At 43.6% G+C, this 14,359-nt stretch overlaps 1 protein-coding gene across 19 annotated transcripts in view; it reads left to right on the top strand.

Moving 5' to 3' along the window:
• NCOR2 (nuclear receptor corepressor 2) overlaps window positions 1-14,359 on the top strand; it is a 477,973-nt gene that overhangs the window by 342,106 nt on the left and 121,508 nt on the right. For all 19 annotated transcript variants that reach the window (XM_061603067.1, XM_061603079.1, XM_061603080.1 and 16 more), the window contains one exon: window positions 4,720-4,862. In XM_061603067.1, coding sequence (XP_061459051.1) covers window positions 4,720-4,862 — 143 coding nt within the window. The remainder of the gene's footprint in view (window positions 1-4,719; window positions 4,863-14,359) is intronic.

Here is a 14,359-nt window from a genome sequence, read left to right as displayed (position 1 = left end):
TTTCTGGAGGAGAGATTGTGGGGGGGTGTCTTGCGTTATGCTGCCTTTAGTACCTGGGTAGGAAAGCTGGGATAGTAATGTAATACATCAGCAAGATATTCTCTTCTGTGTTGCTCACTAAGGCCCAGGAGAGCAGTCCCTACCTAGGCATGCCAGAGGCTCCGGGTTCTCTTACTGGCAGCTTACACTAGGGCTTTAATAACATATGTGTCTCCTCCTTCAATAATCTAGAGCAGCCAGTCAGAGCCCAGCAGCGAGGCTGATGTAGATACGGATCTATGGGCATTTCTTTTTCAGTAATGAACATATTGGAGGAACTTATCAACTACCTTCGCTTGAATCAGACCATTAGGCTGTCTGGCTCAGTATTGTTTATTCCATCATTCAGGTGCCCTCTGGATGTTTCAGGCTCCAACAGCTCCAGTCAGCATGACCACTAGGGACAATGGGAGTTGTGATCTAAAACATTCAGAGCAGAGGTTCCTAAACTTCTACTATACTAGAGGGAGGGGGGAGAGAGAGAGTAAAGTCAGGAGGTCAGAAGGTATTTGTTTTTTGCTTTCATTTAGGAGGCATTCTCTGCTGGTCAAGTCATTTATTTTCTGTTGAATTTTAGAGCGGATTTAATCTTGGGCTTCCTGTTGGGCTTTTTTCTTAATATCAGTTTTTCTGCTTCTCTTGCATATTAGTTATAAATTATTTTATTGTATAGCATTTCATTATTCATTGTTGCAGACATGTTTTTAATTTTCAGCATTTAATTTGCAATGTAAGTCACTTAGAAATTGGGTTTTGTTCATTTGTTTTTGAAAAGCATGTCTGGGTGTGTGCTCATTTCTTGAGAGCTTTATATCTATATCTACAGAAAGAAATTTCTGTCACAAATGTCAAGCCCTTGACTCAGCTAGTGAACTGGCTGGGTGTCTGCAGAAGTACATTGGTGTTCCAGGGGCTTTTCACCTATCTGAGTCCTTTCTGAAGATTCAGAAAGTTTTGAATAAAAGAATAAATGGCTCAGCACGGCTGTACAATATCGAGTAGGGGAATAGTCCCTTAAATCATATGAGGAATGACCCAGTACATTTCCCAACAGTTGAGTACAGTAATATCTCAGTTAACAATGCCTCCAAGCTCCTCTTAAGGAAGACTTTTTTTAAGATGAAACTGACGAACTTTGCGTTGCTATGGATAAACTTTCAAGCCTGTGCCTTTGCTTTTAGTTGTAACTGACCATCCTGTGTCTTTGCTTTGTTTTTTGTATCTTTAGTTTGTGATAAATAATTTGTTTGATCTTTTCATTGTTTTTATTTACTACTAATCTTTCATTGAATTGTTTTCCCATGTGCAATCGGTGTTATCCGACCACATGAATGATATTCAAGACTTTTGTGTGCGTTAATAAAATAAAACTGGATAAACATAATGTGGAAAGAAAAGAGCTTTGTGGCCAACATGGCAACCTGCCACTTGTCATCTTATCATATAAGATGTATCCTTATATCCTTCCCCTCCCCCTTTTCTGATTACATTTCATCTGCTTATCTCCTTTGCAGTTGTTGAGGTCCAAACATTTTTTTCTAAGCCAGGGGTGGGGAAATTTTTTCAGCCCAAAGGTGCATTGCCTCCTGGACCACCCTCTCCCCCCCCCAGCATGTTTGTGTGTGTGTGTTGTGTGTCAGTGATGGGCATGGCCATAAGCAAAAATGGTGAAGCAACAGTTGCAACTCTTACCTTTGTGTAATAGGCTACATTTCAGCCATGCAATAGTTAGAGGTTTCTACACATGCCTTTCTTTGCACCCAGGCAAGCAAGAGCCATGATCACAGTTCAAGGACACATTCCAGCCATGCAAAAGCACTCAAGGGAGAGCATAGAGCAAGGCCGGTTGGGGGTGAGGCTTGGGAGGAAGCGATGTGGCCTGGGGAGGGGGCATTGTCTGGGGAGAGCCTTGAGGACTGGATAGAGAGGCCTGGAGGGCCACATCTGGCCCCTGGGCCTATGGTTCTCCACCCCTGTTCAAAGGCAATGACCAGGTTGGTCATGATTACCTAAAGGAGCAGCAGCTGCCACTTCAATCTCTTCTCTGTAAAGGGAGGAACTGTAGTTCAGGGGCTGCTTTGCATGCAGAAGTTCCCCGATTCAGCCCCTGTCATCTCCATCCAAAAGGGTCATCAGAGAAGATAATGCTGAGCTAAAGGGACCAGTGGTCTAACTCAGCAAAGGCAGCTTACTATGTCATTGCCAGGCAGAGTAGACAGATCCAGGCTAGATTGGAAAATGATCTGGCCTGACATAAGGCAGTTTCCCTGGTTTGTACGAATGCCTTTCAGTTGTCATCTGTAAGAAGTGGGGCCTTCTGTTCCTAGGCAGGCCTGCCACACTCAGTCCCTTCATGCTTTTAGGAAGTTAAGCTCCTGTTTAGCTGGCATTTGAGCTGTGCAAAAGGGAAAGTGCATTTTGTTAACATGTTCGTGTTGATTATCTTGTTTTCCGTCTTTTGTGGTATTCTTGTTACTACTCTGCTGTTGTTGTTTACATTTATATACCCCCTTTCCTCCAAGGAGCCACCCAGGGGGAAAGAGTGGGGTGCGTCTTGAAGGGACAAAATAGCATAATGTTAAAAAATAAAGGACTAGCAAAATTTGAGAACCTCTGTTTTTAGGGCATTTGCTTTAATACTGAATTTGCAGCAGGGTTGCATTTTTAATGCTTTTTCTGCGTTGTGTTGACTTGCATTTTTATCTGGAGCATGCATAGCTTGTGTGGACCCGTTCCTTCTCATAACCGCTCCTTCATGCAGCTCTTCTTGGCTTCAGTCCCTCAGGGAGATAAAGGTGGCAAGGTTCACAGGCTCCTTGTCTTTTCAGTCAGCCTACAACTTCCACTCATTGGACCTGAACAATGAGAAAACCAGGACCCTCAGGAAGGGGTGGGCTATAACTAGGAATGACAGAAGATGCAATACAGCTTTCCCCAACCTGGTGCCCACAAGTAGTTTGGGGCTCTAGTTCCTATCAGCCCCAGCCAGTGGCCAGGAATGATGAGGGCTGGAGATCAAAACATGTGGAGGACACCAGGTTGGGAAAACCTGATGTAATAGGTGTGAAGAATTTTGGACAAAGTTCTTGTCTTTGGGTTGTAACCAAGTAAGTTTTATACTCAGAGCAGACCCATTGAAATCCGTTGAGTGAAGTTAGCCATGTTGATTTATTTTAGTGGGTCTCCTCTGATAGGATTCTGTTGGATACAGCCCATTGAAACTAATTTACATTTGGTATTCACGACCATTAATTTCAATGAGTACAACCGTTGGAGGCAACCCTATTTCTTAGTATTCTTTGTAGTAGCTCAGATCGTCCATCGAGCCCAGCATTGTCAGTTTGTGACTGGCAATGGCTGTCCAAGGTCTCACGTGGAGAAGACACTTTTCCATCAACTGCCAGCTGAGATTCTTTTCTGCCAGAGATTAAACCTTGGACCTTCTGCATGCAGGGGCTATGCTTTACCACTGAGCTATGGGACCTCAACTGTCCATGAGTGAAATTTCTGAGGGGCAGGGGAATGAATCCCAGCACCTTTTACACTGGGAGTGGAAATGAATGAATAGCTTAATCCCCCCTTCCCCAGCCCTCTTTTTAGGATACTGTAATAACCAGAAACTCGTTTAAAAAAAGATGCACACAGTGACAATACCTTTCAACATCAGATTTTACTGATAAGAACATAGGTAGCTGCCTTATACCGAGTCAGACCCTTGGCCCATTAACTTAGTAGTCTGATCTGAAGTTACAGAGAGAAATCCATGGGAGAAAGGTCAAGACGTCCCAGTCTGGGCTTTGAAAGGGTGTGGAATGGAGCATCTATGTTTATTTCAAACAAGGTTGTATGTATTCTGTTCTTCAAAAATATTTAAAAGTCTGCATTCAGGTGATCCATGCTCTTCACCAACAAAAGCTGGATTCTGTGACCTGTATGAATTACACCAATTGCTTTTTAAAAAAATTATTGTGCCTCTTATTTTTGCACAATTAATTTCAAAATTTTATATATTTGATTCTGTTTTTGCTAGTCATAGGAGAGGGCCATGGAGCTATACAGAGCACTGGCCACGAAATATTCTTCTCCAAATCTCTCTGGCTTTTAGGAATGTAGTAGGCATTACCTACATGCTTTGAAACTGATTGTTGCAACCATGAGGGCTAGAAACATTTAACACTTAAAAAAAAAAAGACTGTTGAGATTCTCATCAGAAATGTTGTGGTGGAGTAGCAGTGTACAGACAGCACTATATACTCTAAAGATCTCTTTTGATGCTCTTCTTCCCCAAACTACTGCAAGTGGTGCAGGCATCAGTAATTATTATAGGAGGCTACTGTGATCTGCTGATTAGAGATGTGCTTTTTCATTTCCCTCAACAGCACACCCCACCCCCAGATAAGCATAGAAAGCTGTCTTATATGGAGTCAGATCAAGTCCATCTAGCTTACTACTGTCAGCACTGACTGGCAGTGGTTTCCAAGGTTTCAGAGACAGTTCTTATCCCAGCCCTACCTAGAGATGCCAAGGTTTAAACCCAGGACTTTCTGCACACAAAACAGATATCCTGCCACTGACCTGCAACTCTTGTTCTAAATGCTCTCCTTTCCTTCTCCCTAACTTCTTGGCTGCAATTCTGGTTTGAAGCCTTCTGACCTTTTGTTATGTATCACTGATCTGCAGGTCTCCTTGAACATGGACGCAACTGGTCAGCCATTGCAAGGATGGTGGGATCCAAGAGTGTCTCGCAGTGTAAAAATTTCTACTTCAACTACAAGAAAAGGCAGAACCTGGATGAGATTCTACAGCAGCACAAACTGAAAATGGTAAATGCAGAAATCTCACAGATACATTTTGGTGAACCTTTGCATATCCTCCAAGATGAATCTGTGCTGTTTTGTTTGGATAATTTACCTCCTGCCAAAGTTACCTGGATATAGAGTCATTTCCCACATTGCACAGCAACAAAACCCAGGTTTGCCACTGAGTGTGCCGCCAGCAGCAGATCTGCTCAGTCCTGGTTCTCAGATAAGTCTGCAGCACATTTTTTTTCCTTCAGACCTTATTTTGTCATAGTCACCCTTCTACATTTTTTAGGTATATCCTCAGAAAGTCTTCATTGTGTGTGTGTGTGCGTGCGTATGAATGTATGTATTTATAGTGTGAAGCAGCTCTTGAAGCGCAGCTCTGTGTCAGGATGTTTCTAGGTTGCAATGGAAGAGAACATATTTGCCATGTAGCAATGATTTGTTGAAGAGTATTGTCTGTGTGGCGTGCAAATGTACCTAAGCTGAATCTCTTGAACCCGAATGAAGGTAGTTCCAGACACAATCTCTCTCTCTCTCTCTCTCTCTCTCTCTCTCTCTCATACACACACACACACACACACGTGTAGTGATGTGAAGGGGGAAATTTTCCAGTGCTTTTATTTTTCTGTGAAAAAAAATCTGTTTCATAAGTAACAGTGAGTGGATGCCAATTGTAAATACAATATTAGGCAAGCTTGACAGCTTTCAAGGTTTTAGCTTTGTTTACTAAATACAAGTAAAATAAATATGCACAATTAGATTGCCCTTTAGGGCAGGGACAGTCAACTTTGTGCCCTCCAGATGTTGTTGGACTACATCTCCCATCGTCCCTGACAACTACCAGTTCTGGCTGAGGACTATGGGAGCTATAGTCCAACAACATGGAGGACATAATGCTAGATACCTTTGCTGAAAATTTTCCAGTACAAATTTTCATAATTTTCTTAGGAAAATTTTCTAATTCAAAATTTTCCATAAAACTCACATTACTTTGTGTGTAAGAGAGAAACAGAGAGAAAGGGAGAGAGAAATGTGAATCTTCCATTAAGTGAAGGACCAGTGCTTTCCTGGTGAAGGCCTAAGGAGGTGGTGATAACTGGGTTATTTTTATCTGCCCTAGGTCATGTTGACATGGCTGTCTTGGGGCAAGTTGCTCTTCAGATGGTTCAGATGGTACTGTTTTGAATTACTTTATCTGTTGTTGTTGTGTTGTTATTGTCAAACCTTTTACAGAAATTCCACAAGCCTCTCTCTTGGGTTTCTACCTTTTATAACTGGCCTTGCTCCTGTGCCTTTAACAGTATCCTGATACACAGAAATTAAGCAGATTGCCCTTTTAATGGCATGGAGATAATTGGAAGGGGAAAAAAGAGATGCCCTCCCCTGGACTTAACTGTATCAATATATTTATTTAACAATATTTATATACTTAATTTAAAAAAAAACCCACATCAAAACAGTTTACAGAGAATAATATAAATACTCCGACCAATAAAATCAACACTAGACATAATAGAATGATCAAAATACAGATAAAATCAACATTTTAAAAAAAAGAGATATGCGTAATAAAATGACACATCTGGGTAAACTTCCCTAAACGAACAAACGAACAAAAATTTTTAGCAGACGTTAAAACACAATAAAACAAAGGTGCCTGCCTAATATTAATTATTGTCAAGGGGATCAAAGAAGAATCGGCAGTGGCAAGGCAAGCAAGAAGGAAATGAAGGCGATTAAAAAGGAGTCTTTAAGGATGGGGAGGGGCAACATAGGGGGAAAAAGAAGGGGGAAGGCAATTAAAGGGGCAGCCTTACGAAGAGATGAAGAGAGGAGATGTAGCCCTGCCCTCCAGATGTTTCAGCCTCAGTCAGCACAGCTGTTGCTGGAGGGCACCAGGCTGGCAAACATCTGGAGGGCACCAGGCTGGCAAACACTGATGTAGCATCTTGAAGTGGTGAGGTAGAGAAAGCAAAGACCATCCCACTGGCATTTCTCTCCCATTGGTGCTATGACTGTCCCCAAGGTTTTGTGAGCACCTGGAGAAAAGGCCACCAGTGGCCCCCCAGCTTTCACCTTCCATAGGCTTTCCCTCTCCTTACTTGGCAGTGGACACCTATCAAAGGAGGTATTTTCACTCGGATGGCTCTGCCAATCCATATTAGGTGCTCCACCTACCTCTACAGGGCCTGTGTTCCATGGAACACAGGAAACTGCCTTATACTAGAGTCAGACTATTGGTCCATGTAGCTCAACGTTAAGATCCTCTGTGGCGCAGAGTGGTAAGCGGCGGTAACGCAGCCGAAGCTCTGCTCACGGCCGGAGTTCGGTTCCAACGGAAGGAGGAAGTCGAATCTCTGGTAAAAGGGGTCAAGGTCCACTCAGCCTTCCATCCATCCGTGGTCGGTAAAATGAGTACCCGGCATATGCTGGGGGTAAAGAAAGGCCAGGGACGGAACTGGCAATCCCACCCCATATATACGGTCTGCCTAGTAAACGTCGCAAGACGTCACCCTAAGAGTCAGAAACGACTCGCACTACAAGTGCAGGGACACCTTTACCTTTAGCTCAATGTTATCTATATGCTGACTGGCAGCAGCTCCCCAGGGTTTCAAACAGGGGTTTCTCCCAGTCCTACCTATAGATGCTGGGGACTGAACCTGGGACCTTCTACAAGCAAAGCAGATACTCTGCCACTGAACTATGGCCCTTCCCCATTTGGCCAGTTGGAGTGAGAGGCCCCAAGAGAGGAGCTGACCCTTGGTTCATCTTGTCAGTGCTGGGCTCCCCAAAGACAGGAATCAAATTGAGGAGGAAGATACACATGCCAAATATATGTTCTGCAACTGAGCACCACATGGCTATGGCAACTACAAGTAGCATTCCCTTGTAATGGGCAGCATTAGCTCACCCAGAGGATTCCACTGGGTAGGAACTAGGGTTGCCAGGTTCAGAGCCTGAGATTGATCCTGTATCTTTAGGAGAAGAGAAAGTCAGCCAAGTGCAGGTGTTCTTGCAACTCTGTAATGGGAAAAACCACAAGGTGGAATTCTCCCTCCCCCCTGCACAACTTTTAAAGATACAGAAGACCTCTTGGAGGCTGGGCCTGGCAAACAAGAGGTCTTCTGTGTCTTTAAAAGTTGTGCAGGGGGAAGGGAGAATTCCACCTTGTGGTTTTTCCTATTACAGGGTTGCAAGAACACCTGCACTTGGCTGACTTTCTCTTCTCCTAAAGATACAGGATCAGTCTCAGGCCCTGAGCCTGGCAACCCTAGTAGGAACAGCTAAGAACATAAAAAAGAGCCCTGCTGGATCAGGCCAGTGGCCCATCTAAGTCCAGCATCCTGTTCTCACAATAGCCAACCAAATGTCCATAGGAAACCTGCAAGCAGAACCTGAGCACAATTGTGCTTATAGTGGTCTCGGTTCTTTCAACTTTCTCTGCTTCTTCATTAGGAAGGGGTTGCTTCACAAACTGTGAAGCTCTTGTGAAGACTCTTGCGCCGAAGATGTGTATTTTTAAGACCCACCCTGTGTTTTGTTTAACTGTTTTTAATGATGTATTTTCAAATTGTTGTGACCCTCCTTGGGATCTTTGGGTTGGAAAATTATTAATATTAATATTATAAAGCCCTGCTGTTTCAAAGGGCATTTGGGGCAAATAAAGAAAGACAGCAGTCCCTATGGTCTGGCGACTTCTGCATTTCTTGGCTGCTACTGTATGGCTGTATGAGTTGTTAAGCCACCCTGAAAGATGGAAAGGTTGTTCGGTCCATAGTGCCGCCTCGCCCCAAGGGCTCCTCAGGAAGTGGGAACGTGGGACAGTGCATCCTGGGGATGGAACTCCCTCCCTAGGTGGGCTGGATTGAGCCTCGTCATTGCTCTGCTTCCAGCAAGGCATTTGTTCCTCTCAGCATTTGATGGGTTTTTACTCTTTGGGAGGTGTTGTTTTTAACTGTTTGAGGTTTTATTGCTTTACTCTTAATTTTGTTTGTTTGATTTTCTTGTTTGAATTTGTCCAGTTGGAAATTGTTTTTATATTTGTTTTGTGCACTGCCTTGAGGATCTTATGGCAGAAAGGCAGACTATAAATATGTTATTTTTACTATTTTAAAGCAGAATATAAATGCTACAAATAAATGAATTAGAAGGCAAAATGCACGTCCCCCTGCAAGCAGTAGAAAGGTGGATAAACTTTCAACATGATGATGTCATGTCACACACGTTGTGGAGGAGGTGTGTTCTGCGTTGCACAGTGGACATAATACAGGACATTGGAAGGTGTCTTATACTGAGCCAGACCATTGGTCCATTTAGCTCAGTATTGTCTGCACTGACTGGCAGAGGCTCCCCAGGATTTCAGACAGGATTCTCTCCCAGCCCAACCTGGAGGATGCCAAGGATTGAATCTGGGACCTTCAGATACTCTACCACTGAGCTACAGCCCTTCCCCATTGTCAGTTGTAACTTGGTCATTCCAGTCTGAGATCTGCTCTTCTCAGGTACTGGGTATCACAACTGTACCAGGATGTGAGGATTAATGCATGATGTTTTAATGAGTTTTGCCCTTCCTACTTAGAAGTATTATGTTTGATAGTATAGATGGTACAGAGGAAGGCATAAATTGGAACTCAGTGTGGCTATGCTTGGCAATCACTTGGAAGGTGCCGTAAGCTGCCCTGGAACTGCCAAGCATTGCAATTATTATTTCATTTGAAAAGCATTGTGTGGGTTCCGGGTTTCAGTGCTAATAGAATTCTCCTGCCTAGGCCAAGGGGCGCTTCAGAAACACCACAGAGTGTTGCAGAATCTCTGTGGCATGCTTACTAGCGCACAAACAAAAAAGCCCATTAGTCCAGCCAGGAATTCCATCTTCTCTTCAGATCTTTAGGGGAGCTCAGGAGGAGTCAAGACAGGAGGGGATTTGCAGAGCTGCCTTCCAGAATTTCATTGGGGCTGTGGTTAAGGAAGTAGGGTGGGGGGGAGTCTTCTGTAGGGAGAGCAGCAAATGCTGCATGAAGAATAAAATGCAGTGCAAAAGTTACCTTCTACCCCGTTCCCATTAAATGAATATTTAAGGATCTGAATACAAAGATTTGGTGAATAGGGTTTTTTTACCCCCAGATCAATCTGTGAGATCAGCTCTGTAGCCTTGCTAGGTGGGGCACAGAGCCAGCCACTCCCCCCCCCCAGTGAAGAGGATGTGAGGGCCAGGCCACGGAATAGAAAGGCAGTGACCTTCCCCCTCAATCCAGAGAGTGTGTTAACTTACCTGAATGAACTTTATCTGTTGAATTGTCTCACCCTTTTTTGATAAATCCCCAAGAATACCAGACTCAAAAGCTTGACTATACCTATAGCTACAGGCCCCCTTCACCTGTGGTCTATCCCTGTGTTGTGATTCTTCACAAACTAAACTACTTTGGTGAAGACAGTGAGCTCCTGAGCTTGGCTTTGATGTTACACTAGGTATCTCAGTTTTAGATTCCACCTGAAAAACAGACTTGTCCATACTACAAGTTTAGAGAAAAGCAGAGAAAAAATAAATACTATAGGGTGTGTTTGTTAACTCCTCCTTGAGAGTCCCTTCTTCCAGACTTGTTCCTGGCTTTTAGATTTTCCTTCCTGTTGAACAATCAAGGGAAAACCTTTAACTGGCTGCTGTATAAAGGACAAACTAAGCAATTGGAAACTAATTGTGGAAAGCCATTGGGATTTTTTTTTCTGGTTGCTGGGTTGATTTTTCTGTCCAGAAACCCTGAAAAGACCTCATGCTGAGCTGCGCATATTGGGAAAATCAGAAATTATGCCTTAATTACAGCCTAGATAGTGAACCAGCTAGCTAACTGATATGTACACAGCAAAATTTCTATTCCTCTAGGGCTATTTTCATCCTTTGCCATCAAGTAATTAAGAAAAAGAAAAAATAGCCAGAATGATTGCAATTATTCTTTAAAAGAGTAAAGCATGGCCATTTTTTCAGATCACTTTATCTCTTTATTTCATCCTTTAGCAATAAACACCCAATTCTGCACTATTCATTATGATGACTGCAGAATAAACAGACTCTTACTTCTTTCTTACTGCAGGCAAACAAACATGTTTCTTTATTGCTGACTGGGTAGACAGCACAACTGAGACTGAAAATGAAAAGCAGAACAAAGGAAAGTCTAAGGGGAGGAGTCTAACTCTACCCCATAATACAAAGTTCTAATATTTAACTCTTCAAGGGTCACGTTCCTATACAGACTTGTTTTTTTCAGGATCAATTATGGGGTGATGGTGATTATGAAAAATCCACCCTCAGTCAGGGAAAGTCTTAAGTGAGCAGACTTTTGGGGACTCTTCAAGATTGTGCACTCGACCTGCCTTACTGAATTTTTCAGAGGGTCCTGTTCTTGAGTTGCTTCTATTCTTAAAACAAGCTGTCATTCGTTAAATGGAGGCTGTCATTGTCATGTCACAAATTAAAAAGAAGGCAATTTCCCAAAAAAATTCTAGGGGGGAGATGAAGCAGAGCCCCCATTCCCCTCCCCAACTATAGCCTGTGTGAGATGCAGCCTTCATCAGCCCTGTACTTCCTAGCCACAAGCGTCTCTTCTCTTTGTACTTTTTCTTTGTGTTTTCTTTCCTTTTTGGATTCTTCCAGTGGACTCCTAAAGATCACTGCTGCACCAGACTAAATGTCCATCAAAGTCCAGCGTCCTGGGTTGCATCCAGTGTTAGTCATACTTCGAATAGACCCATTCAAATGAAAGGACTTAGGTCCATTAATTTCAGGTCTACTCTGAGTAGGATTTAGTTGGATACAATCCCGTTTCCCACAGTGACTGACCAGATGCATCTGGGAAACCACAAGCCAGGTAATGAGTGCAGTAGCCTCATCTCATTCACTGTGATGCCTCTGAGCCTGGTGGGCAGCATTATAGCTGTCGTGACCAGTAGCCAGTGGTAGTCCTCTCCTCCTCCTTCATGAATTGGTCTAATCCCCCCTTATAAACCCCCCCTTTAAAACCATTTGAGCTTGTGATCATCACTGCATTTTGTGACTGTGAATTCCTTACATTGAAAGATGGGCAAAGTAGTACTTTCGTCTGTCCTGAACTTTGTGCCAATCAGCTTCATTGTATGACCTGGTATTCTAATGTTATGAGAGAAGGATAACCATTTCTCCTTGTTCTTGCAGATTGTTCCCTCACTAGGCCCAACCTGCTGTTCTCAGCCTTCCTCCTTCTCTCCTAGACCCCTAAGTACTTCTACTCCCTTCTTTCCTAAGACCTTCTGCCTTCTTTTGCCCCTCTCAAGGACCTGAGTCATTCAGCCAGTATCAGTCAGAAATCCCTCTGTCCGCTTTGCCCTTCTGTGATATTCAGGCCACATCCGCGCCTTACATTTTAAAGCACTGTTATGCCACTTTGCAAACAGTCTGGCTTCCCCCAAAGAATCTTGGGAACTATAGTTTATTAAGGGGTGCTGAGAGTTGTCAGGAGACCCCTGCTTCCCCTCACAGAGCTACAATTCTCAGAATACACTGGGAAGGATTAACTGTTAAACCACTATGGGTGCTGCTTTAAAGGTATGGTGTGGGTGGTTTCTAAGAGTAGATCAACCAATCGCTACCAGAGGCTTCGTCACCACAGCCCCAAAATCAAGTGCATTACAATATAGATAATGCTTTTCCTTTTACTTTCATTTTCCATACCACTTGAGAAAATCTTGAAGTAGCATCCCAAAAGTGCCATATTGGGATATAGTTAGTTTGGTGCATGTCAGTGTACTTTTCCGTCTTGTTTGGGTTTTAGAAATCTTACTTGCGTGTACATTTTTCTTCTCCTCCTCCCTGTAGCACCAATTCATTTCTCCAGTATCCGCTCTTAGGATGTTACATCTAGACTCTATCATGCTAATTGTTTGGCGTCTCCATCTCTCTAGTATATGTCATTAGCTTGGATTGATAATCTTCTTTGGGTGAACAACTTGAAGCTGTGGCAGTTTTGGATTTTTTGCATAAGAACAATGAACACTCAGCTGTTTTGGGTTGTTGTCCTTTTTTCATTATTGTTTTAAGTTGCTATTGTTTGCTGGCAACAACAGATGCTATAAAGCTGAATGCAAAGCAGAGAGACAAAAGCTGCGATTAATCTAGCATACCATTTTCCTAAACATATTTGCTACTTTGTGTGCGCATGAGCGTGCACACCCAAATGAAGCAGCCAAATTGACGACAGGAAGAGGTGCTCAACAGCAGAATGAAGACTAATTTCTTGCTGCTTGTAGTCCATCTGATCAGCTCTAGTGAAAAGCAGGAAATCAGCTGCTTTGGAAGGAAGTGGGAGAAGAATATAAGAGCCTGCCTTGTACAGAGTCAGACCCTTGGTTCTGGCCAAGGTCTCAGGCACGATGGTCAGAACCAATCTACCATTAGGCAGACTGAAACAACCACCTCAGGCGGCAGATAACTGGCAGGCAGCAGCTCCTTGGCTGTTCCTCCTGAGCCCCTGGCCATTCACTGAGTTGAAAGAAAAACATGCAGTATCTAGAAAAGACCAAAAACATCACTAAGTGGTCCATCAAGACCCTCACCAGTTTTCAAGCGGGAAAAGGTTTGGGAACCACTGACCTAAACTAAGCTGCCGGAAGGCATTATCCTTTTTCCAGTGTTGAACTAGGATTCAGCCGCCTGTCCAGTCCAATGGGCAGCCAAGTGCCATCTTGTCCTTCACATTAGGCCACAAAATGTCTGCCGAGGAAATGATCTGCTTTACTGATTTGTGCTTGCAGTCCATGGTGATACACTGACAGGCCCAGCTCCTCCCTTCTGTATCTAACTTCCTCTAGCTCAGGTGTGGGGAACCTTTGGCCCTTCAGATGTTGATGAACTAAAACTCCCATCAGCTCCAGCAATCATAGCCAGTGACTAGGGATGATGGGAATTTCCCCACCTCCCTTTCCCTACAATAACTGTATGAGTTAGGTCTATTCCAAAGTCAGCTTAATGACTCATTAATTAAGTCATTAATGACTTAATGAGCTTAATGGCTGAGCAGAGGTTTGAACCCCAGTTTCCGTATTAGAGCCAGTGGGGTATAGTGGTTAGAATGGGGTGGGGAACTTTTTCCACCTGACAGCTGCATTCCTATCTGGGCAACCTTCCAGTCATGGGTGGGGCCAGGGGCAAAAGTAGACAAAGCAAATGTAAATGTTACCTTTGTGAAGCAGGCTAGTTTCTACACACACATTCACACACCCTTCTCTATCCTCCATCCATCCAGGCAAGCAAGAGGCATTATCGGAGTTCAAGGACACATTCCAGCGGGGGAAAACACACTTAAGGAGAGTGTGAACAGGGCGGTTGAGGGGTGTGGCCTGGGAAAATGGGGTGTGGCTGAGGAGAGGCCCAAAGGCCAGATTGTGAGGCCTGGAAGAGCCACATTCGGATCCTGAATCTGAGGTTCCCCACCCTTGGGTTAGAGGGTAGGACGAGACTCAAGTTCAAAACTATTTAACATTGTATT

This window comes from Rhineura floridana, chromosome 19 (assembly GCF_030035675.1).
Source record: "Rhineura floridana isolate rRhiFlo1 chromosome 19, rRhiFlo1.hap2, whole genome shotgun sequence".
NCBI lineage: Eukaryota > Metazoa > Chordata > Lepidosauria > Squamata > Rhineuridae > Rhineura > Rhineura floridana.
This window is presented reverse-complemented; position numbering and strand designations above follow the sequence as displayed.